Source organism: Lepus europaeus, chromosome 16 (assembly GCF_033115175.1).
Source record: "Lepus europaeus isolate LE1 chromosome 16, mLepTim1.pri, whole genome shotgun sequence".
Classification (NCBI taxonomy): domain Eukaryota; kingdom Metazoa; phylum Chordata; class Mammalia; order Lagomorpha; family Leporidae; genus Lepus; species Lepus europaeus.
In genome coordinates, this window is record NC_084842.1 from 51,519,388 (window position 1) to 51,541,646 (window position 22,259).

At 41.3% G+C, this 22,259-nt stretch overlaps 1 protein-coding gene across 4 annotated transcripts in view; it reads left to right on the forward strand.

The window, feature by feature from the left end:
- Window positions 1–22,259, forward strand: part of CORIN (corin, serine peptidase) — a 330,706-nt gene that overhangs the window by 284,380 nt on the left and 24,067 nt on the right. For all 4 annotated transcript variants that reach the window (XM_062213544.1, XM_062213543.1, XM_062213542.1 and 1 more), the window contains exons 15-17: window positions 600–710; window positions 1,718–1,847; window positions 21,956–22,072. In XM_062213544.1, the coding sequence (XP_062069528.1) occupies window positions 600–710; window positions 1,718–1,847; window positions 21,956–22,072 (358 nt within the window). The remainder of the gene's footprint in view (window positions 1–599; window positions 711–1,717; window positions 1,848–21,955; window positions 22,073–22,259) is intronic.

Genomic DNA, 22,259 nt, shown 5'->3' on the forward strand with positions numbered 1-22,259 from the left:
CAGAAAGGTGCTGTGTCCAGCTTAAACTAATTGGCATCTTCCAGTGGAACTGGGATCACAGGTGTGTTGGGGTTGGGGGGTGGAGGTTGAAGCTGAGCAAGACCAGATTTCCTTTAAAAAGGAGGAAAAGAAATAGATGCTAAGTAGGCAATTGAGAAGATTTCTCGTAATTCTGAAAAACTTAAATTAGTGTGACTCCTAGAGTCATTTAATAGTTTTTTGTGTTTCTGTTTTGTGTTTTTTTTTTTTTTTAAAGCAAACTATCTGCCTAATGGACAGAGCTTGTTTCTTTTCTACAGTGGCTTCAGTCTGTTCACCTTTTTTGCTCAGCTCATACAGATTTTAACCCTATCCTCTGATTCTTGGTATTTCTGCTGCTATAGGAACCAAGCTTCAGTCCTTTGGAAATGCTAAATCTATTGAAATGCTGTTTGGGAGTGTGGCCACATGAACTGAGTTTTCACACATTCTGTTGTTCTGCCTTAGTACCTGTGTGGAGGCCTCAGCTACCAAGCAGTTTCTTCCTTCCCTCCTCTTACTGCCCGTGTAGTCGCACTTTCCAAATGTTTCAGTCTTTCCACTTCTCTTTCCTGTGCCAGCATTTTGTCAAGCCGATGAACTGGAATGCGCAAACCACGAGTGTGTGGCACGCGACCGGTGGTGTGACGGGGAAGCCCACTGCGCGGACAGTTCCGATGAATGGGATTGCGGTAAGCAGCTTGCGTCTGCCACCTGTCGTTAAAGCTAAGTGAATCGTGAATTACTTCACGGATTTTACTAACCGCGTTCATCTATTTTGTTTCACTGTTAGAAAAGTGGACAGCAGTGATTCGTGAGCGTTATCTCTGACTCACAGAACATGTCCCTTCTGTATTTGAAGTGTCTGTGTTAGAAGAATTATTTGAGTTCAATTTTTTCTTAACAAAGACCGCTAGAATAGCGGTTCAGCTGCCATTCTTGGGTCATCTATACCCCCCAGAGCCTGAGACTAAAGTGCCCCCTCCACCTTCCCCGCGTTGATGCAGAGCCAAGTGGGACTTTTAACTGCACAGTTCCTTACAAAGATTGGATTAACAGGCATTACCCAGCAGTACCTGCAGTGCTGCAGTTTGTAATCTTGAGTTTCATTAATTCCCTCATCCCACACTCATCTCCGCTTACATTCACTCAGCTCTTGTCTCAATCCTTTGCATCATTGGCCGAATCATGATTGTTATGTGTGGGATCAGCTGCGTAGGGTTTCACAAATAATCTGTGCCTAAGTATGGAATACACTCTTTTATTAAACAGAAATTAGTGCAGAGACCAAATTAATCCTAAATTAGCATCATATGCATACCCTTGCATTTCCTTTTGCTTTCTCCAAAGGAAATGATCTGAATGGTGCTACAACTTGCTCCTGGTAACCATGCAAATCCCAAGGCAAACTCAGGGGATGGGCCCTGCCTTTGGTCCTCATCTAGCTCACAAAGAAAAGCAAAGACCTGCCTGTCCATTCCTGCTGGGGCCTATGGTTCTTTGAGTAGGGAGCTTTTCCAATTCGTTGATTTTAGTTCTTCATTACTTTGAGAGCAATGATTTGCACAGGCATTCAACCAATGCTTCTTAAGTAAAATAAGAATGCAAGTATGCAATGATCAAAGGTGTTTAAAGTTATCATTTGGTCTCATGAGAAGAAATGGTTTTAATTAGAGTTTTCCACCTTTTTTTCCCCCAGTGACCCTGTCTAAAAATGTGAACTCCTCTTCGGTGCTGACTGTTCACAGATCTGCTACAGAACACCACGTGTGCGCAGACGGCTGGCAGGAGACGTTGAGTCAGCTGGCTTGCAAGCAGATGGGTTTAGGGTAAGGTCAGTAGTTTGTAGCATTGATGAATTTCTCAGAGGACTTTGTGGAGCTTGGCAGTGATACTTTCCTTATGAATGCATAGTGAATTAGAGCTCCCCAACAAGGAGCCCTCCAAAGGCTGGGAAATGAATCAGGTGAGAGGATAGCATTTAATCCGAGGCACCTGCTTGAAAGACTGTGGACTCAAAACCTACTTTGAGGAAGCCACTAAAAATAAATGAAGTAATTACATTTTAAGTACTTCTAAAATGAAATGCTTTCATTATTTATAAAAGTATTAAAGTATTTTCCCCTGCAGAACCTGGATGGGAAAATTTGTTTCCTCTGCAATTGAAAATTCCCTTTTAGGGAACACACATTTTTTAATGAGTCAAAAAAATAGAACTTGAATTTCTTGATATTTCTATTTACCCTAAGTAATACAGGAAATGTAACTTGAGAAATAGTTGAACATTTTTGCTTTCTTAATAGAATGAAGACATATTCCGGCTTTGATACAGCACATTGAAATAGATACTTGGGAAAGCTGGATACTTGCTGGTTCTTGGGATTTTCTTTTCAGGTCTATCAAGGATGAAAAGTAGTCTTTGAAGGATGTTAGACTACATATCTTAGACTATATGAACGTAGGTGAGATTTGGAGGAAATGTAGAAATGAGAGAAATCAATTTTAAGTCTCTAAAATAAAAAATGAGTACATGGTATTTTCCAGGATCTGCCAAGGAAACTTGAAACATCTTAAAATAATGAGCCATTCAGTAATAGGACAGCAACTCTCAGCATGATTTGGTTAGCCCAGTTTGAAGAATTATGTGACTCCCAGCATCTTAAGCCTGTTCCTTCCAAGTAAAGACCCACATTTTTGAAAACTTGAGTAACATGCTAACCTAAAAAAAAAGAACTTTAAACTTTGCCAGGGTGGAAAAACCATATTCATCAAGATCTATTAAATTATATTTAATTTTCCCAACTTGCTTATTGTGATGAAATGAAATAGGATATGATTATGATCAATAAATGGAAGACCATTTGAATGTGCTGATTCTGATGTTTCACTAAGACTCAAGATTACTTCTTAATATAAAAACTTGACTACATAATGACAGCTAACCCAGGGAAACTGGAATTACAACAGATCTTTTAACTTTTTTTATTTTTTTATTTAGTAAATATAAATTTCCAAAGTACAGTTTATGGATTACAATAGCTCCCCCCCCCCATAATTTCCCTCCCATTCGCACCCCTCCCATCTCCCGCTCCCTCTCCCATTCCATTCACCTCAAGATTCATTTTCAATTATCTTTATATACAGAAGATAGATTTAGTATATATTAAGTAAAGATTTCATCAGTTTGCACCCACACAGAAACACAAAGTGTAAAATACTGTTTCAGTACTAGTGACAGCATTTCTTCACATTGGACAACATATTAAGGACAGATCCCACATGAGACGTAAGTACGCAGTGACTCATGTTGTTGACTTAACAATTTGACACTCTTGTTTATGGCGTCAGTAATCTCCCTAGGCTCTAGTCATGAGTTGCCAAGGCTATGGAAGCCTTTAGGGTTCGCTGACTTTGATCTTATTCCGACAGGGTCATAGTCAAAGTGGAAGTTCTGTCCTCCCTTCAGAGAAAGGTACCTCCTCCTTTGATGGCCCCGTTCTTTCCACTGGGATCTCACTCACAGAGATCTTTCATTTAGGTCTTCTTCTTCTTTTTTTTTTTTTTTGCCAGAGTGTCTTGGCTTTCCATGCCTACAATACTCTCATGGGCTCTTCAGCCAGATCCGAATGCCTTAAGGGCTGATTCTGAGGCCAGAATGCTATTTAGGACAACAGATCTTTTACCTTTTACACCACAGATCTTTTAACAAGCCATCCTGAATGTAACTATTCTATTGAAAATACATGGGAGATCAGTTTAAAGATTCTGATTTCATATGCACAAAATTAGAAGAAATATAAGTGTTTTTATTACAGTAAACATACATATAACATACAATGTGCTAACTTAACCATTTAATTTTTATTTAAGAGGTAGAGAAAGACAGAGACACAGAGACAGAAGGAGAAAAAGACAGGAAGAGAAAGCTCCTATTTTCTGGTTCCCTCTCCAAATGCCTACAGTAACTGGGATTGGGTCAGCTAAAGCCAGGAACTGAGAACTCAAAGTACATTTCATAAAGGTGGCAGGAACCTGGCCACTGCAGTACCTGCCGCCTCTCAGGTGTGCATTGGCAGGAAGCTGGAATTGGAAAGTAGTGCCACATATTGAACCTGGACAACCTGGCACTCTGGCAGTATGGGGCATGAGCAGCATTTTAACTGTTAAGCCAAAGACCGACTTCCTTTATTTTTTATTTAAAAAAATTTGTTTGAGAGGGGGAGACAGACAGAAAGATAGATCCCATTGGCTGGTTGATTCCCCAGCTGATTCCACAGTGTTGTGTAATCATCACCCAGAATATTTTCATTATTCCTTTAGGAAATTATGTACGCATTCAGTAGCAACATATTTCTCCCTATCTCGACCTAGGCAATTACTCACTTGCTTTTGTTCTATATGGATTTTCCTATTCTGAATATTTTGTTTTAAAAACATTTTTATTTTTAATTTATTCAAAAGGTAGAAACGCCATCACCTGCTGCCTCCTAGGGTGCTCATGAGCAGGAAGCTAGAATTGGGAGTGGAGCTGGAGCTTGAATCCAGGCTCACTATGTGGGATGTGGCCATCTCAACTGCTGTGCTGTCCACCCAACCAATAGATGGAAGCTGTCTGTCTTTGTGTCCCTCTCAAATAAATAATAAATTATTAAAATAAAAAAATGAGACAGACATTCAGCCTAACATTTAAGATGTTGCCTGTGTTCCATATCAAGAGTGCCTGGATTTCCATTAAAATAAATGGAAATGTAATATGTGATCTTTTGTATCTGGCTTTTCACTTAGGATAATGTTTCTGATCACTGCTGTGGTATGTACCGGTACTTCATTCCAGTTTATGGCTGCATAACATTCTATTGAATGAATATACTACAATTTGTTTTTTCATTCAGATATTTTAGTTTTCATTTTTGGTATTGTGTACATTTTGATTTCTTTTTAAATCCATTTGCCACATTTTCTTGAAATAGTGGGAAAAATTTCAATATTTTTAGATATTTAAAATCCAAATATACAAATATTTTTATTTTTATTGCTTTTAAAGATTTATTTATTTGAAAATCAAAGTGAGAGAGATCATCCATCTGCTGGTTTACTTCCTCAGTTGCCAGGGCAGGGCCAGGAGCTTCATCCAGGTTGCCCATGTGGATGGCAGGGGCCCAAACACTTGGGTCATCTTCAGTACTTTCCCCAGGCACCAGAGCAGGATCAGAAGTGCAGCCAGGACATGAGGCTGTGCCCATATGAGATGCTGGTGTTGCAGGCAGGGGCTTTACCCACTTTGCCACAATGTGGCCCCACAAATATTTTTATTTTAGATGAATGTATTCCACAACAAAATTAGGAAAATCTGAGATGGAAGTGTGGTTGGAAAACCATTATTGTTATTTGACAGGGTTAAATGGATAAGTTTTGATAAGTCATTCAAGAAAAGGAGTTACCAGTGTTTTTGTTTTGATTGCCTTCAAGTTTACTCTTCATTTTACTTGAGTGAATTATGAATACACAAAAATTCTGGAGAGCCAGGCTGAGGCAGGAATGAGCAGAATGGGTGAAATGAGGCCAAATTCTTACTTAGTAATGGGCTGCTCAGGAAACTGCTGTGTTCCATGGTCTCGGAAGCCAGCTACTGCGTGGCAGTTGCACAATTCTGCTGCCGAGGCCTCAGATCCACTCAAAGTAACCAGCACCTTTGAATCCTCTCACCCAGATCCAGCATCCCTGATTGGAGGGTTTGGCCACAACTGGCCCATGCACTAGCTGCCAGAGAGGGGGCGCAGTCTTCCTCAGCTTCTGCAGGGTTGTGTCCTCTGCACAGGCCTGCCTTTCCTTCAGACATGCTGTGCATAAAAATAGAAGTCTTAAAAGACTCAGCTAATGTTATCTGGTTTTCTCCTTCCCTTTCAGTTTTTTGAGCATCTGTGCATGGGTCTTGTACCAGACTAGGCATTGTATAGAGGATGCAAAAGTGAACACATCATCAGATGGTATGTTGTAGTGGGCAAGACACATGAGTGAAAAACCAAGAAAACAAGATTAGGATGAAATTCCAGATTTTTGTCATCTGAGAAAGGTGTAAACTTACAGCATGGTACATGGCGTTCTTGTTAAAGCTATATGAGGAAAATATTTAATTGTAAACTTACCTTGATACTATAAAGTATTAATGGATTCACACATCCTTTCAGTAAGCATGTATAGAGAATAGCTTTGTGGTGTAGGACCCAGGCCCAACATATCCTAGCTCTATATGTGGATCATACATCTCTTTGAAGGGGGAAATTCTGGAAATAGTTCATTAAGAATTCAGCTCTACACCAAATTACATATTTTGCAAGGATTCTACTAAAAAGCTTTCATGGCAGAAGCAGTTGATTAAAAACACTTGTACTTAGTGTTTCTCAGACCCAAATTATGCCTTCCATGTCTTACAACATAAATGCTAGCCTCTCAAGTAAGTCCTTGTCTAAATGAGAAGATTTAGAGTTCTTTGTTCAATGTGAAAAACTTTTTACTTTCATCTTTAGTTGTCTCCTGAGTTCACTCTACACCGGAAATATGATGGCTATCTTATTAGACTAAAGTGTAAAACCCCTAAATTCTCATGACAGTACATTGACTTTGCTACTTGCATGCCCACTATCAAAAACATCTGGACATTTATTTAATCAGCAATAAAAGTCAGCATTTAGACTGCCAAATGCTCAGTGGAGACAGCTGGTATCTGAAGAAGTTACTCTAAGGAAGTGTGACTCCTCGTGTCTCCTGGCTCCAGGAGCTCTATCTCTATACAAAGTCAGATCATCTGGAAACAGTGTGTCTGGGCTAGACTGTTTTGGCAAATATTCTTTTATGGAGTTAGTTACAATTTGATTTTATGCCTTAATATTTTAGAGTTGGTCATAGGAAACGCACCCTTTCAAAAGATGTTTCTGTCTTGGACAAGACTGCAAACATGCCACCTTTTTCATTATCTGACAGTCCTTACTAGGTCCTGATGTAAGGATTTACATGGTAATTTACTCCCAAAGGTTATTCACAGGCAAAATGGTCTAAGTTTGAATTTCTTTTGTCATGTAAAAACGATTTACTTAAAGATGGTTTCCTTATTTACTTACATGTAGTTCAAAGAAAGATCTAGTCCTCTATAGTAGTAAATGTAGCTCAGGAGGCTGGTCTTATAAACCATGGAGAAGAAGCTGAAAGCCTTGTTGTTATTTAGAAAAAAATTGATGTGTAATTAATATACCATAAAATTCACCCTTTAAAAGAATACAGTTGTTTTTAATGTATTCACAAAGTTAAACAATCATCACTGTCCAATTCCAATATATTTCATCAGTTCCAAAAGGAACTTCATAACCACTAGTAGTCACTTCTCATTTCTGTCTCTTCCAACCCCTAAAAAATGCTAATCTCTTTCTTCCTCTGTGCATTTGTTTATTAAGCACATTTTTTCCTTTTTTTTTTTTTTTGACAGGCAGAGTTACAGTGAGAGAGAGAAAGAGAGAAAGGTCTTCCTTCCATTGGTTCACCCCCTAAATGGCCACTGCAGCCTGTGCACCACGCTGATCCAAAGCCAGGAGTCAGGTGCTTCCTCCTGGTCTCCCATGCGGGTGCAGGGCCCAAGCACTTGGGCCATTCTCTACTGCCTTCCTGAGCCACAGCAGAGAGCTGGCCTGGAAGAGGGGCAACTGGGACTAGAACCCAGGGTGCTGGCGCCGCAGGCAGAGGATTAGTCTAGTGAGCTACGGCACATTTTCATTTGGTGTGATTTCAAGGTTCATCTATACTGTAGCAAGTATCAGGACTCCATTCCTGTTTTGGGGCTGAAATACTATTTCTTTTTTTTTTTTAAGATTTTTTATTCATTTATTTGAGAGGTAGAGTTACAGACAGTGAGAGAGAGGGACAGAGAAAAAGGTCTTCCGTCTGTCAGTTCACCCCTCAAATGGCCACAATGGCTGGAGCTGCGCCAATCCGAAGCCAGGAGCCAGGAGTTTCCCCCCAGTCTCCCATGAGGGTGCAGGTCCCAAGGACTTGGGCCATCCTCCACTGCTTTCCCAGGCCACAGCAGAGAGCTGGATCGGAAGAGGAGCAGCCGGGACCAGAACTGGCGCCCACATGGGATGCTGGCACCCCAAGTAGAGGATTAACCTGTGCCAAGGTACTGGCCCTGGGCTGAATACTATTTCATTGAATGGCTATAACCCTGTGTTGTTTATCAGTTCTCCAATTGATGGGCATTTGGGTTGTTTTCAGTTTTAGTTTCTTTGAATAATGATGCTATGAAAATCAATGTAGAAGTTTTTGTTTAAATATAGCTTTTCAATTCTCTTGAGTATGATAGCTAGGACTAGAGCTATTCAAGCAGTTGATAACTCTTTGTACCTATTTTATGTCTATTTAATTTTTATTTTGAAAGTAGCTGTTTTAAATACTGTCAAACTGTTTTCCAAAGGGCTGCACCATGTTTATACTCCCACTACCGGTGTAGGAGAGTTCCAATTTCTCTATATCCTCACCAACACTTGTTATTGTCTATTTTTTATTACAGTTATCCTTGTAGGTACAAACTAGTATCTCATTGTGATACTGATTTGCATTTTCCTAGTCACTGATGATGTTCAGCATCTTTTTGTGTGCTTATTGGCCACCTTTGTATCTTTTGAGAAATGTCCATTTAAATCCTTTACTTTTATCATTTTCACTAATATTGCCATTGATTTATTTTTTAAAGATTGATTCATTTGGAAGTTGATGTTACAGAGCGTGAGAGAGTGAGCACTCTTCCATCTGCTGGCTCACTCCCCTGATGGCCACAATGGCCAACACTGAGCCAAGCCAGAGCTAGGAGCCAGAGCTTCTACCAAGTCTCCCACATGGCCTGTAGGGACCCAAGCACTTGGGCCATCTTCTGTCTTTCCCAGGCCATTAGGAGAGAGCTGAATCAGAAGTGGAGTAGCCAGCACATGAGCTAGCACCCATGTGGGATGTAGGCATTAGGAGGCAGCTTTACCCACTACATCACAGTGCCTGTCCCTCCATTATGTATTATCTAGGCAGTTAGTAAGGTATTGCTTCCCTTCAAAATATGTATTCTCTTCCTTTCCATGTGATGCACTTTTTAAAAGATTTATTTATTTGAAGTCAGAGTTAGAGGGATTGGGCAGGGAGAAGAGAGAGAGAGGGGTCTTCTACCTGCTGGTCCACTCCCCAGATGGTCACAGTGGCTGGGGCTGGACCAGCCAGGAGCCAGGAACTTCATCTGGGTCTTTTATGTGAGTGCAGGGGCCTAAGCACATAGAACATCTTCCTCTGCTTTTCCCAGGCTGCTAGCAGGGAGCTGGATTGGAAGCGAAGCACGCAGGCCTCGAACTGGTGCCCATACGGGATGCCAACATCACAGGCAGAGGCTTAACTTGCTATACCTCAATACTGGCCCACATTTGATGTACCTACTATGTTTTAGGCACTGTTTTAGTTGCCTGGAATACAATGGTGAACAGGAAGAAAACGATCCCTGCTTTAAATAGCTTATATTCTATCATCTTTATGAAGCAACCAGAGTAGATAAGTGAATAATAAAGGACTTTAGGGGTTTCGAAGTACAGAGTGGGCTTTAGTATAACACAGAGTGATCACATAACCACCACAGGAAAAGTGGCTGCTAAGTACAGATCTGAAGGAGGTGAGAGGGTTTGCTAAGTAGAGATGCAGAAAAACGTTCCATTCAGAGAAAGTGGTGGCTGCAAAGGCAGGAGAGCAGGAAACGTGCCTGTTTTGAAGGAGTAGCATGGAAGCCAATGAGGCTGGAACGCAGTGAGAGAACTTGGAGATGATGGCAAGGGGAAGGTTGCAGATCATGCAAGCCCAAGTGGGAATTTAAGAACTTCCGGAGGTTTTTTTAAGCTGTAGTTATTTATCTGAAAGGAGTCTGGTGATTAAATGTTGGCTTAACAAGAAGAGAATCATAGAGTCCAATGTGCAAGTGTAGTGTTTTCTGGTGCTGCTATTCTGCAGTGAAAGATGAGAATCATTTTCCTGAAAAAATTGCTACATCTATAGACAGAGAAAGCTTTTTTTAAAAAAAGGTTCTTTCATGACATTATTGAGTATTAGGCCTTAATAATGAAAAGCAAGGTAACACTACCAGTCACCCTAAGAGAATTTATGTATGGTTACTAACAGCAAACTCTGCCAAGAATTTGTTAGAAAATTCAATCTCAAACTGTGTCAATTTATGAAATGAAAAGGAAACTTCTCAATGGTGTAGAAGAATTCACCATTATTAACTGGAATGGGACCACGCAGGATCCTGAATAAAGTATCTTTCTTTACTCTCCTAACCCTCCATTTTGTGGTTAAAAAAATATTATCACCGGGGTCAAGCATTTGCATCAGTTCAGATGGTGCTTGGGATGCCCACATCCCAGATTCCCGGGTTTGAGTTCTGGCTCTGCTTCGGATTTTAGCTTCCTGGTAATGTGTACTCCCCTGGGAGGCAGCTGGCGATGACTCCAGTAGTTAAGTCACTGACACCCACATGGGAGACCCTGAATGAATTCCTGGCCCCTGGCTTTGTCCTGTCCCAGCCTCAGCTATTGTGGGGATTTGGGGAGTGAACTAGTGGATAGGAGATCTCTCTCTCTCTCTCTCTCTCTCTCTCTCTCTCTCACTCACTCATCTTTCAAATAAGAGAACTAAAATTATTAAAAATTCATATTCTAACATAAAATCTTCAGTGATTTCCCCCAGTACTCCAGAACCAAATATTGTTAAGATCCACCTTAACCTTCTAAATCTGGCCCTAATGAAATCAGGGCTGATTGTGCGCAGTGATGTTCAAGAAAAGGATTATCCATCTTCATAGTCACTGGGCTATCAAATTCCCCAGTCATCGCAGTGTATGTAGCTTGGACATGAAGGTGAATGGGTCCTGGGTAAATAAGAGCATGATTTACAACTTGAGTGGTCTGTCTGGCATGGCCCAGGGAGGACTTGAGTTTCTGCTGGAGATCTTTATGTAGCAGGAGCCTCCTTTTGGAACTGTACCAGGAAACTCCTGGTGATGACTCGCCTTCTGATCTCATGTCTTTGTGTTGTCTATGAAACCTGTTATATTTCTATAGATTTTTTATATTAGAAATTAAAAATCTGGCCAGCGCCGCGGCTCACTAGGCTAATCCTCCGCCTAGCGGCGCCGGCACACAGGGTTCTAGTCCCGGTCGGGGCACCGATCCTGTCCCGGTTGCCCCTCTTCCAGGCCAGTTCTCTGCTGTGGGCAGGGAGTGCAGTAGAGGATGGCCCAGGTCCTTGGGTCCTGCACCCCATGGGAGACCAGGAGAAGCACCTGGCTCCTGCCATCGGATCAGTGCGGTGCGCCGGCTGCAGCGCGCTACCGTGGCGGCCATTGGAGGGTGAACCAACGGTAAAAGGAAGACCTTTCTCTCTGTCTCTCTCTCTCACTGTCCACTCTGCCTGTCAAAAATAATAAATAAATAAATAAATAGAGGATCTAAAAATATTAAAAAAAAGAAATTAAAAATCCATTGAACTAAATATTCTAGGAAATATAAATACTGTAATTTAATACTATGATTCAAAAACAGACCCCCTCTTTACAGGGGTAAAAACTGATATTTTTATCAGTTATACCTGTAGTAAAAACTGATATTTTTGTCAGTTGTACCGGTAGAGTTTTGCTTAATACAGTTTTTTTTTTTTTTTTAAGATTTATTTATTTGAAGCCTGCGCCGTGGCTCAACAGGCTAATCCTCTGCCTTGCGGCGCCGGCACACCAGGTTCTAGTCCCGGTCGGGGCATCGGATTCTGTCCCGGTTGCCCCTCTTCCAGGCCAGCTCTCTGCTGTGGCCCAGGAGTGCAGTGGAGGATGGCCCAAGTGCTTGGGCCCTGCACCCCATGGGAGACCAGGAGAAACACCTGGCTCCTGCCATCGGATCAGTGCGGTGCGCCGGTTGCAGCACGCCAGCCGCGGTGGCCATTGGAGGGTGAACCAACAGCAAAGGAAGACCTGTCTCTCTCTCTCACTGTCCACTCTGCCTGTCAAAAAAAAAAAAAAAAGATTTATTTATTTGAAAGGTAGAGCTACAGAGAGGCGGAGGCAGAGAGAGAGAGGTCTTCCATCCACTGGTTCACTCCCCAGATGGCCGTGGTGGCTGGAGCTGGGCCAATCTGAAGCCAGGAGCCAGGAGCTTCTTCCAGGTCTCCCACATGGGTGCAGGGGCCCAAGGATTTGGACCATCTCCTCTACTTTCCCAGGCCATAGCAGAGAGCTGGATCGGAAGTGGAGCAGCCAGGACTCGAACCAGTGCCCATATGGGATGCTGGCACTGCAGACCTTACCCACTATGTCACAGTGCTGGCTCCGCTTAATACAATTCTTATACTGTACCACTGAGGTTGACAAATGGATTGTAACAGAATAAAATTATCTGTGTTTACACAGGACTAGAATACAAATGTTTGCTTGGTTTCTTTAAATCTCAAGTTCACTAGAAAAAGAAACTCAGCCTTCACTCTGTTTTCAACATTTCTATGGATGGGAGTTTCACTGTATAGTCAGCTAAGCTGTCTAATAAGCAAATGAGTCAACAGTAGTGTTCATTCATGTTTTGCTGAAACCTGTTAATGGATTCATGTCAAAATATCTTTCAACATCAGTTCATCTGGTCTATAGGGACCAAACAGGGATGATAATTTGACCAGATTCAAGAAGATACTGGAAATCAGATAAAAATATTTTATGGAAATTTTTTGAGTTCTGAACAAGATGTTTAGAATTGCAGATAACATCTTGTCCATTACACAAGGCATTTTTTTTTTTTTGGACAGGCAGAGTGGACAGTGAGAGAGAGACAGAGAGAAAGGTCTTCCTTTTTGCCATTGGTTCACCCTCCAATGGCCGCCACGGTTGGCGTGCTGCAACCGGCGCACTGCGCTGATCCGATGGCAGGAGCCAGGTGCTTCTCCTGGTCTCCCATGGGGTGCAGGGCCCAGGGACTTGGGCCATCCTCTACTGTACTCCCTGGCCACAGCAGAGAGCTGGCCTGGAAGAGGGGCAACCGGGACAGGATCGGTGCCCCGACCGGGACTAGAACCCTGTGTGCCGGCGCCGCAAGGCGGAGGATTAGCCTACTGAGCCGCAGCACCAGCCACAAGGCATTTTCATTTAAAGGCCACTGTCAAGTTCTGAGGTGGAATACTCTACTCAGATTATTCCCCCCAGCAATAGAAACAGCAGGCCCAACGTGGTCCTTCCACTGAGATGCATCACAGCTAGGTAATTCCTGCATTGCTGCTGGCCAACATAAAAAGCCTTTGGTTTTTGGGAATTGTGCTGACCGTTTTTATTTTTTATTTATTTTCTTAAGTAACAAGCCCTAACATAATCATAACACAAGCATGGAATACCTATTACTTACTATAAAGCGATTTGATGAGGATGGAACGAGAACAGATCAAATTGTGTAGTGAGCTGATGTTCCTTTTTAGCTTTGCGTTATTCAATTCCTGTCAGAATTTCAGGATGTTTCAGAATTCCGGATAAAACCTGTCCCCTCATTTCAGTGGGGAGGGAATTTTACATTTTAAATGTGCCTTACAACCACATAATTCCAAAGAATAAAATTTGAGCCAAATTCTTTTACTTCTCTGTGTACTATGGCCTGTGGGCCAGGAACAGAGGGACCTTGCTCTGGTTCCCATGATTTAGAGCAGAAGTTCTCAGCCAGAGGTGACTTTGCCTAGGCATTTGGAAATGTCTGTAGACGGTTTTGATTGTCAGTCCAGGGGTGCTGAGATACTTCTAGCAGTGAGTGGATGGAAGCCAGGGTTGATGCTAAACATCCTCCAGTGCACAGGATGGTCCTGTATAGCAAATAATTGTCTTGTATAAAATTTTAATGATGCCTACAGTGAGAAACTCTGATCTGGTAGGACCACCCTCCTCTACCACCTATGCCACACTCCATAGGGTAGGGTAGCTCTTGGCCATGGAGTTTTGTCCACCTGGAGCTTGGTCCCTATTCTGGAGCTATGTTTTCAAAGTAGGGTCTTAGACTAGCAGCATCAGCCAACACCTGTGGTTTTGGTAGAAAGGCCAGTTTGGGAATTCATCTAAGCATTAAATCAATTGGGAAATCTAGGGACAGGGCCAACAATCTACGTTGTAACAGGTCTGCCGTGTGATTCTGAAGAATGCTAACATTTAAAAACCATTGTTCCAATGAGTGAAGAATTCTGTATTTGAAATGAGCAGATACATTTGTCAAGATACAAGAATAGAATGCATTTTCTTTGACAGCTTGTTAGCTTGATTTATGACATCTGAATATGTAGACATATGGTATGTGGGTCTCCATGTGTACTCTTGCTCTAGGCATTGGATCATATTCTTGTTTAAATTTCCTTCTTGGTGTTTGGATTCCAAGGCTGCAGTTGAACCATTTTGAGCCTGTAGTCCCTGCACAGACTTTTAAGATGCAGTGACTTTAATGTCTAATCTTAGGGAACATGCGTTGTGCTCTACTGCTCTCTACACAACAGGACTTCTGTAATTTGTCATTTGATATAATATGGAAAAAAGATGTCAAGTACTGATCATCAAACAAAATTTGAATGACAAATACCACATACCTTTGTATAGCATGATTCACATTATATACATAGTTGTAAAAGTGGAAAAACACAAACATATTGTTGATGGCTATGTATATTGGTATTTCTCTTTGAAGGGGAAATTCATTCTAATCAAAATTTTACATTTTTATTCAGTGATTTTCTTTCTAGGAATTTGTTCTTTTTTATTTTTTTTATTTTTTTTTTTATTTTTGACAGAGTGGACAGTGAGACTTTGCATGTAGGCAAAGGTGACTGCTTAGAAATGTTAGCTGCTACTATTTTGTTATAGCCAAAAATTGAAAACAGCCTACATGTGCAGCAGTAGTAGACTGGTATGGTAATGTATAAACATCCACATAATGAACATGAGACAGCCATCAAAAGAACACGGTGCAGGCTGTTAATGAAGGAGGGCCCTGTAGTCTTCCCACTGTAAGCGGTGGTGCTCAGATATCGGGCCATAGGGATGCAATTACCAGCTCTGCCATCTGCTTGCTGTGTGACCTTGGGCAAGTTATTTATTCTCTCTTTGCTCAGTTTTTTTCATCAGCAAAATTAGGGAATAATAGAGCCTACTTCACAGAGTTGAGTGGATTCAATATAATAAAACAAGTTAGTCTTCTGTGCTTATCATATAGAAAATGTTTAACACGTTACCTATTATGCAGTGACTTCCAAGATAAATCACTAAATGAAAGTATCAGTAACACGCAGGACAACGTGTGTAGACAAAAAAGGAAAGGCGGGGGAGAGTTTGTAAGCATGAACTATAGGAAATGTTTGGTAAGCATACTTGAATCCTATTTAGTAATTGTTTCTATGCAAGTGGGATGGGCAGAAAATGGTTTTTTCACAGGTTAGTTGTTTTCTCAATATACAGGTATTTTTAACTTTTAAAATTATTTAAGGAAGCCTATAGATTGGTGAAGTTAATATCAAAAGTACATAAGGGGCTGGCGCCGTGGCTCACTTGGCTAATCTACCTGCAGCACCAGCACGCCGGGTTCTAGTCCTGGTTGGGGTGCTGGGTTCTGTCCCGGTTGCTCCTCTTCCAGTCTAGCTCTCTGCTGTGGCCGGGAAGGCAGTGGAGGATGGCCCAGGTGCTTGGGCCCTGCACCCGCATGGGAGACTGGGAGGAAGTACCTGGCTCCTGGCTTCGGATCGGTGCAGTGCAGCCGTAGCGGCCATTAGGGGAGTGAACCAACAGAAGGAAGACCTTCCTCTCTGTCTCTCTCTCACTGTCTATAACCCTCTCTCTCTCACTAACTCTGCCTAGCCAGAAAAAAAAAAAAATAATAAGGAACTCAGATAACCCAACAGCAAGAATACAACATCATTAAAAAAATGGACTAATAACCTAATAACATGAGTAGACATTTCCTGAAAGATGACATAAATGCACAATAGGTATAAGAAAGAGTGCTCAACATTGATAATAATGAGAGAGATGCAAATTAAAATTGCAGTGATGGGGCCAGTGCCATGGCATAGTAGGCTAAGCCTCTGCCTGCAGCTCCAGCATCCTATATGGGTGCTGGTTCGTGTCCTGGTTGTTCCTCTTCTGATCCAGCTCTCTGCTTATGGCCTGAGAAAGCAGTGGAAGATGGCCCAAGTGCTTGGGCCCCTGCACACACATTGGGAGACCCAGAGGAAGCTCCTGGCTACAGACTGGCCCAGCCCCAGCCCTTGCTGCCATCTGGGGAATGAACCAGCAGATGGAAAACACCATTCTCATTCTCCTCCCCCATCTGTATCTCTGCCTCTCGAAGAAATAACTGATTTTTTAAAAATATTATCACTTCACACCTGTTAGAGTGGCTATTATGAAAAAGATAAAACATTTCAAAAATGTTGGTGAGAATGTAGAAAAAGGAAAACCCTTATATGTTAGTAATTTTTTATAAACAATGTGAAAGCTCCTCAAAAAATTAAAAATAATTACCATGTGATTGCAGAATCCCACCCCTCAGTAAACATCCAAAGGAAGTGAAGTCAGCATCTCAGAGGTGCATCTGCACGCTCATGTTCAATGCAGCATCACTCACAGTGGGCAAGATACGGAAACAATCTTTGCCAGCTGGATGAATGGATAAAGAATATGTGAAACGCGTACAATACAGACTATTCAGCTTTTAAAAAGAAGGAAATTCTGCTATTTGAGATAACCTGGGGGGCATTATGTTAGGTGAAACAAGTGAGACACAAATACCACATGATCTCACTTACAGGTGGAAACTGAGAGCTCATAAAGGCAAAGGGTGCAATGGCGGCTGCCAGGGAATGCGGGAGGGGATACTGTGAGACCAAAAGAATACAAAGGTTCAGTTACTTGTATTTGAATAATTGGTGGAGATCTATACAGCGTGATGAGGATAGTGACACTGTATTTTATGCTTGTAATTTGCTAAGATTTTAAATGTTCTCACCACAAAAAAAAGTAACTGAAGTGAGGAATGTGTTATTTTGTTTGATTATGATAATTTTTTTAAGATTTATTTATCTGAAAGAGGCAGAGAGAGAGGTCTTCCATCTGCTGGTTCATTCTCTAATTGGCTGCAACAGCTGGAGCTGTGCCGATCCAAAGCCAGGAGCCAGAAGCTTCTCCCAGGTCTCCCAAGAGGGTGCAGAGGCCCAAGCACTTGCACCATCCTCTATTGCTTTCTCAGGCCATAGCAAAACTGGATCAGAGGTGGAGCAGCCGGGACTTGAACCGGTGCCAGCGCTGCAGGCGGCGGCACACTACACCACAGTGCCAGTCCCTGCGATAACTGTTTCACAAATGTAAACATACATCTAAACATGAAATAACCCATATACATACACACATAACTTTTATTTGTCAAATATTCTTCAATAAATTTGAGGGGAAGAGTAAGAAGAATTGCAGATGCTTAGACTCTGTATGGTGGCAGAAATTACCCATGTAGAGTAGCTGATTTGTTTATATTGGGCCATAGGATGGCATTTCTGGTGCAAACAGATTTGTATTTGCACATGAAGGAATGTGCAAGTGTTTAAGAATTTCTTAGGGAAGAATTTTTATAATAACACATCCATCTTCCTAAAGATGAGTTTCTTTAACGTTCCACCTGATGTAACAGATTCAGGATAAATTGCCTTTCTCGTTAGAAGCTAAGGGATAGAATGCAAAACCATCCCACGTGCAGTGCTCTTCGGAGCTCATCCTTGGGGTCTCAGCAGGGAACTTGTGAGTTGAAAGGCTGAGGTGCTGTTTGCGATGATTTTCGTGTTCAACATCAATGAAAATCTTGTGCTGAATTGTACCCTGCACGCGAATCCTGTGTTTTCCTGTCGATATCTGACGTGAGTAACTTGATTAAACGACACAATCTGGAGTTGATCATTCCTTGGCTTTTTGCAGGTGAAATGCCTGGATTTAGAAGGCCCAAAAGTAAATTCTACTGCAGAAAGGAATTCTTGAGATGGGGACATCCAGAGAAGCTCTGAGCTAATGTGTGGTCTCCGACTTTTCTCCTTTCTATCTCGTTATGCCTCCCAAATCAGCACTTCTGGGTTGATAGAAAGCCAAATTCTCATTTTAATCAAGCAAATAAAAAATTGTTCTTCAGTAGGTTTTGTGATGTCTCAATAATCTAACAGTTTGTTCAGTTTTCTAAGTAAATTAAGATCTTCTCTTTTTACCGGGTAGTCAAGGTTTATCGTATTTGTTGCAGAATTGAATGATTGAGAGACTGTTTCACTTTCCATGTTTGACATTTATTCCACAATCAAATGTTCTCTTTAGAGCATTTTCCCATTATCTTTTTAAAAGTATTTTCTTTTGGCGGAAGGGATGTTCCTTTTTTTTTTTTTCTATTATGTGGTTATAATGTGTAAGGTTTGTTTGTTCATTTCAAAGGCAGTGTTAGAGGCAAAGACAGAAAGGTCTTCTAGCTGCTGGTTCACTCCCTAGATGGCCGTGACACCTGGAGCTGGGCCGATCCAGAGCCAGGAGCTTCTTCTGAGGCTCCCACATGGGTGTAGAGGCCCAAGCATTTGGGCCTCCTTCCGCTTTCTCAGGTGAATAGCAGAGAGCTGGATTGGAAGTGGAGCAGCCAGGACTCAAACTGGCGCCCACACAGGATGCCGGCACTTCAGGTGGCGGCTTTACCCAATGTTCCACAGCCCTGGCCCCTATAATAGTTTTTAAGTAATAATAAAAAATGAAGTGATGATATTTATTTCAGAGCCACCAACTAATAGAGCACCTAAAAGACAACCTGTAGAAATGAAATTGACACTTAAAGATCTGAAGCAATGACTTTGGACAGCTTTTTATTCTATATTTTTCTTTTCCTTTCCTTTATCATATCTTCCTTTTTTTTTCTTTCATACTAATCATTGAGTTCTCTATTTAACAGTTAACCAAATCAAAATTTTCTTCCCTTCCTCTGCCCCCTTCACTTTAAACTTGGTGTGCTACTAGAACATGTCAGTTTCTGCATCACAAACTCCTGTCACCCTCAACTTTCATCAGAGGAACTCACCTCCTTTTTGAAAAGAATAGAAGCTACCCGATGTGAATTCTCTTTTTGTACCAGCAAAACACCTGCTGCCTCTCTTGTTGCCTTTCAGTTCCAGAAGAAGTCCTGCTTCCTCCTGCTTAACCCATGCCCTGTATCTCATCCAACCTTGATAACATCAACTGATAATTTTTATTTAAATTAAAAATCCAAGGGGCTGGCGCTGTGGTGTAGTGGGAAAAGCTACCACCTGCAGTGCCGGCATTCCATATGGGTGCTGGTTCGAGTCCCAGCTGCTCCACTTCCAATTCTTCTCTCTACTATGGCCTGGGAAAGCAGTGGAAGATGGCCCAAGTGATTGGGCCTCTGCACCCATGTGGGAGACCCAGAAGAAGCTCCTGGCTTCAGATTGGCACAGTTCTGGCCGTTGCAGCCAATTGAGGAGTGAACCAGCAGATGGAAGACCCCCCTCTCTCTCTTTCTGCCCCTTTTTCTCTGTGTTAACTTTCAAATAAATAAATTTTCTTTAAAAGAAAATCCAAAAGGCTTTGTTGACATGGATTGCCTAAGAGAAGATCCAACTATTTGATGAAGAATAGGATACTATATGCAAACCCCAGTATTTTTGAAACTCCAGGTTTTAAATCTTGGATACAGTGTAACCATGTTTACCTGAAGGGTCACATGACACATATGCAGGAAAGCATTGATGGAGATTGAGAATACAGATAAAGTGTTATCTTGCTCCCATCTCTTTTCCAGAGTTGTTCTTTAACTTTGAGGAGAATGCGTGCAATACGTTGAAAATTTTTTACTTACAAGTTTTATTCTGTCTAAATAGAGTAAATGTCATTTTAAGAAACTGCTATATTGAAGAACTGGCAAGAAAAGAGGAAGCAAAACTCAGCTTGATAAATTTTATTTTGCTTTTTATCCCTGTCTAAAGTTGTTCTTTTGAAGATATTTGAACTTTCACCTTGCATGTTAGAATTCTAACAATTCATGAAGTTCAAATACATATCAACAGAAAAATGATTTAAAACAACTATAAAATTTGGGTCTTCATTACCTCTGTAATACTTTTTAGCAACTTCCCTTCTTGCTAGTCACATTCCAGCACAGACTTATCCTAAGCCAAACTCTCCTTGAAATACTGGCTTCCGATTTAATGTTGCTGCTGCTTTTTTAAAAAATCATTTGAGAGTGAGCTCCCTTCTATTGGTTCACACCACAAATGCCTGCCATAGCTGGAGCTGGGCCAGGGCTGAATTCAACCCAGGTCTCCCATGTGGGTGCAGGAAGCCACTTACTTGGGACAACACTGCTCCCAGCAGGAGGTACATTGGCAGCAGGCCAGAGTCAAGAGCCAGAGCTGGCATTCACACTCAGATACTCTGGTGCAGGATGCAGCATCTTAAGCAGCATCTTCACAGTTACATTAAACACCTGCTGCAAATAGTTCTATATGAAACAGAATGAGTGCTAAATAATATATCTTCATGCAATCTTGATGGGATTGAATTGGAATCCCCTGGTATGTTGCTAACTCTACCGTTTGGGGCAAGTCAGCTTGAGCATGTCCCAAATTGTACATCTCTTCCCTCTCTTATTCCCACTCTTATATTTAACAGGGATCACTTTTCAGTTAAGTTTCAACACTTAAGAATAACTGTGTATTAATTACAGAATTAAACAAATAGTATTAAGTAGAACAGACAAAAAAAAATACTAAGAGGGATAGCGTATTAAGTTGTTCATCAACAGTCAGGACAAGGGCTGATCAAGTCACTGTTTCTCATAGTGTCCATTTCACTTTAACAGGTTTCCTTTTTGGTGCTCAGTTAGTTGTCACCGATCAGGGAGAACATATATTTGTCCCTTTGGGACTGGCTTATTTCACTCAGCATAATGTTTTCCAGATCCCTCCGTTTTCTGTTCACAATTGATCATAATGATAGGACTAAGAGTCAAAGGGATCACATAAACAAGACTAGTGTCTGCTAATACTGACAGAATTTTAAAAAAAGGGAGAGAACGATCCAACATGGGAAGCAGGATACACAGCAGACTCATAGAATGGCAGATGTCCTAAACAGTACTCTGGCCTCAGAATCAGCCCTTAAGGCATTCGGATCCGGCTGAAAAGCCCATGAGAGTATTTCAGGTATGGAAAGCCAAGACACTCTGTCAAAAAAAATAAATAAATAAAAATGACCTAAATGAAAGATCTCTGTGAGTGAGATCCCAGTGGAAAGAACAGGTCATCAAAGAAGAAGGTACCTTTCTCTGAAGGGAGGACAGAACTTCCACTTTGACTATGACCTTGTCTAAATATGGTAAGAGTTGGTGAACTCAAAAGGCTTCCATAGCTCATGATAAGACCCTAGGGTGATTACTGATGCCATAAACAAGAGTATCAATTTGTTAACAACAGGAGTCACTGTGCACTTACTCCTCATGTAGGATCTCTGTCCTTAATGTGCTGTACATTGTGATATAATGCTATAACTAGTACTCAAACAGTATTTTTCACTTGGTGTTTCTATGTGGGGGCAAACTGTTGAAATCTTTACTTAATATATACTAAACTGATCTTCTGTATATAAAGAGAATTGAAAATGAATCTTGATGTGAATGGAAAGGGAGAGGGAGAGGGGAGGGTTGCAGGTGGGAGGGAAGTTATGGAGGGGTAAAGCCATTGTAATCCATAAGCTGTACTTTGGAAATTTATATGCATTAAATAAAAGTTTAAAAAAAACTTCAAAGATCATTGTGCTTTGAATATTTATCTGGTGTTTATCTTGTATCAGTGACCCATCTGTGACCCAGTGGATACAGGACCAGGACAAAGGCCAGCACTGGCTGACATTACACTCCAATTGGGAGAGCCTCAATGGAACCACTTTGCATGGACTGCTGGTGAATGGGTAAGAACTCTTTTTATTTTTCTGAATAATTATTGCTTTTCAATTAAAAATTTTAAATATTTTTTATTTTTTAATTTATTTTTTTAAAACTTTTATTTAATGCATATAAATTTCCAAAGTACAGCTTATGGATTACAAAGGCTTCCACCCCCCCATAACTTCCCCCCCGCATAACTTCCCTCCCACC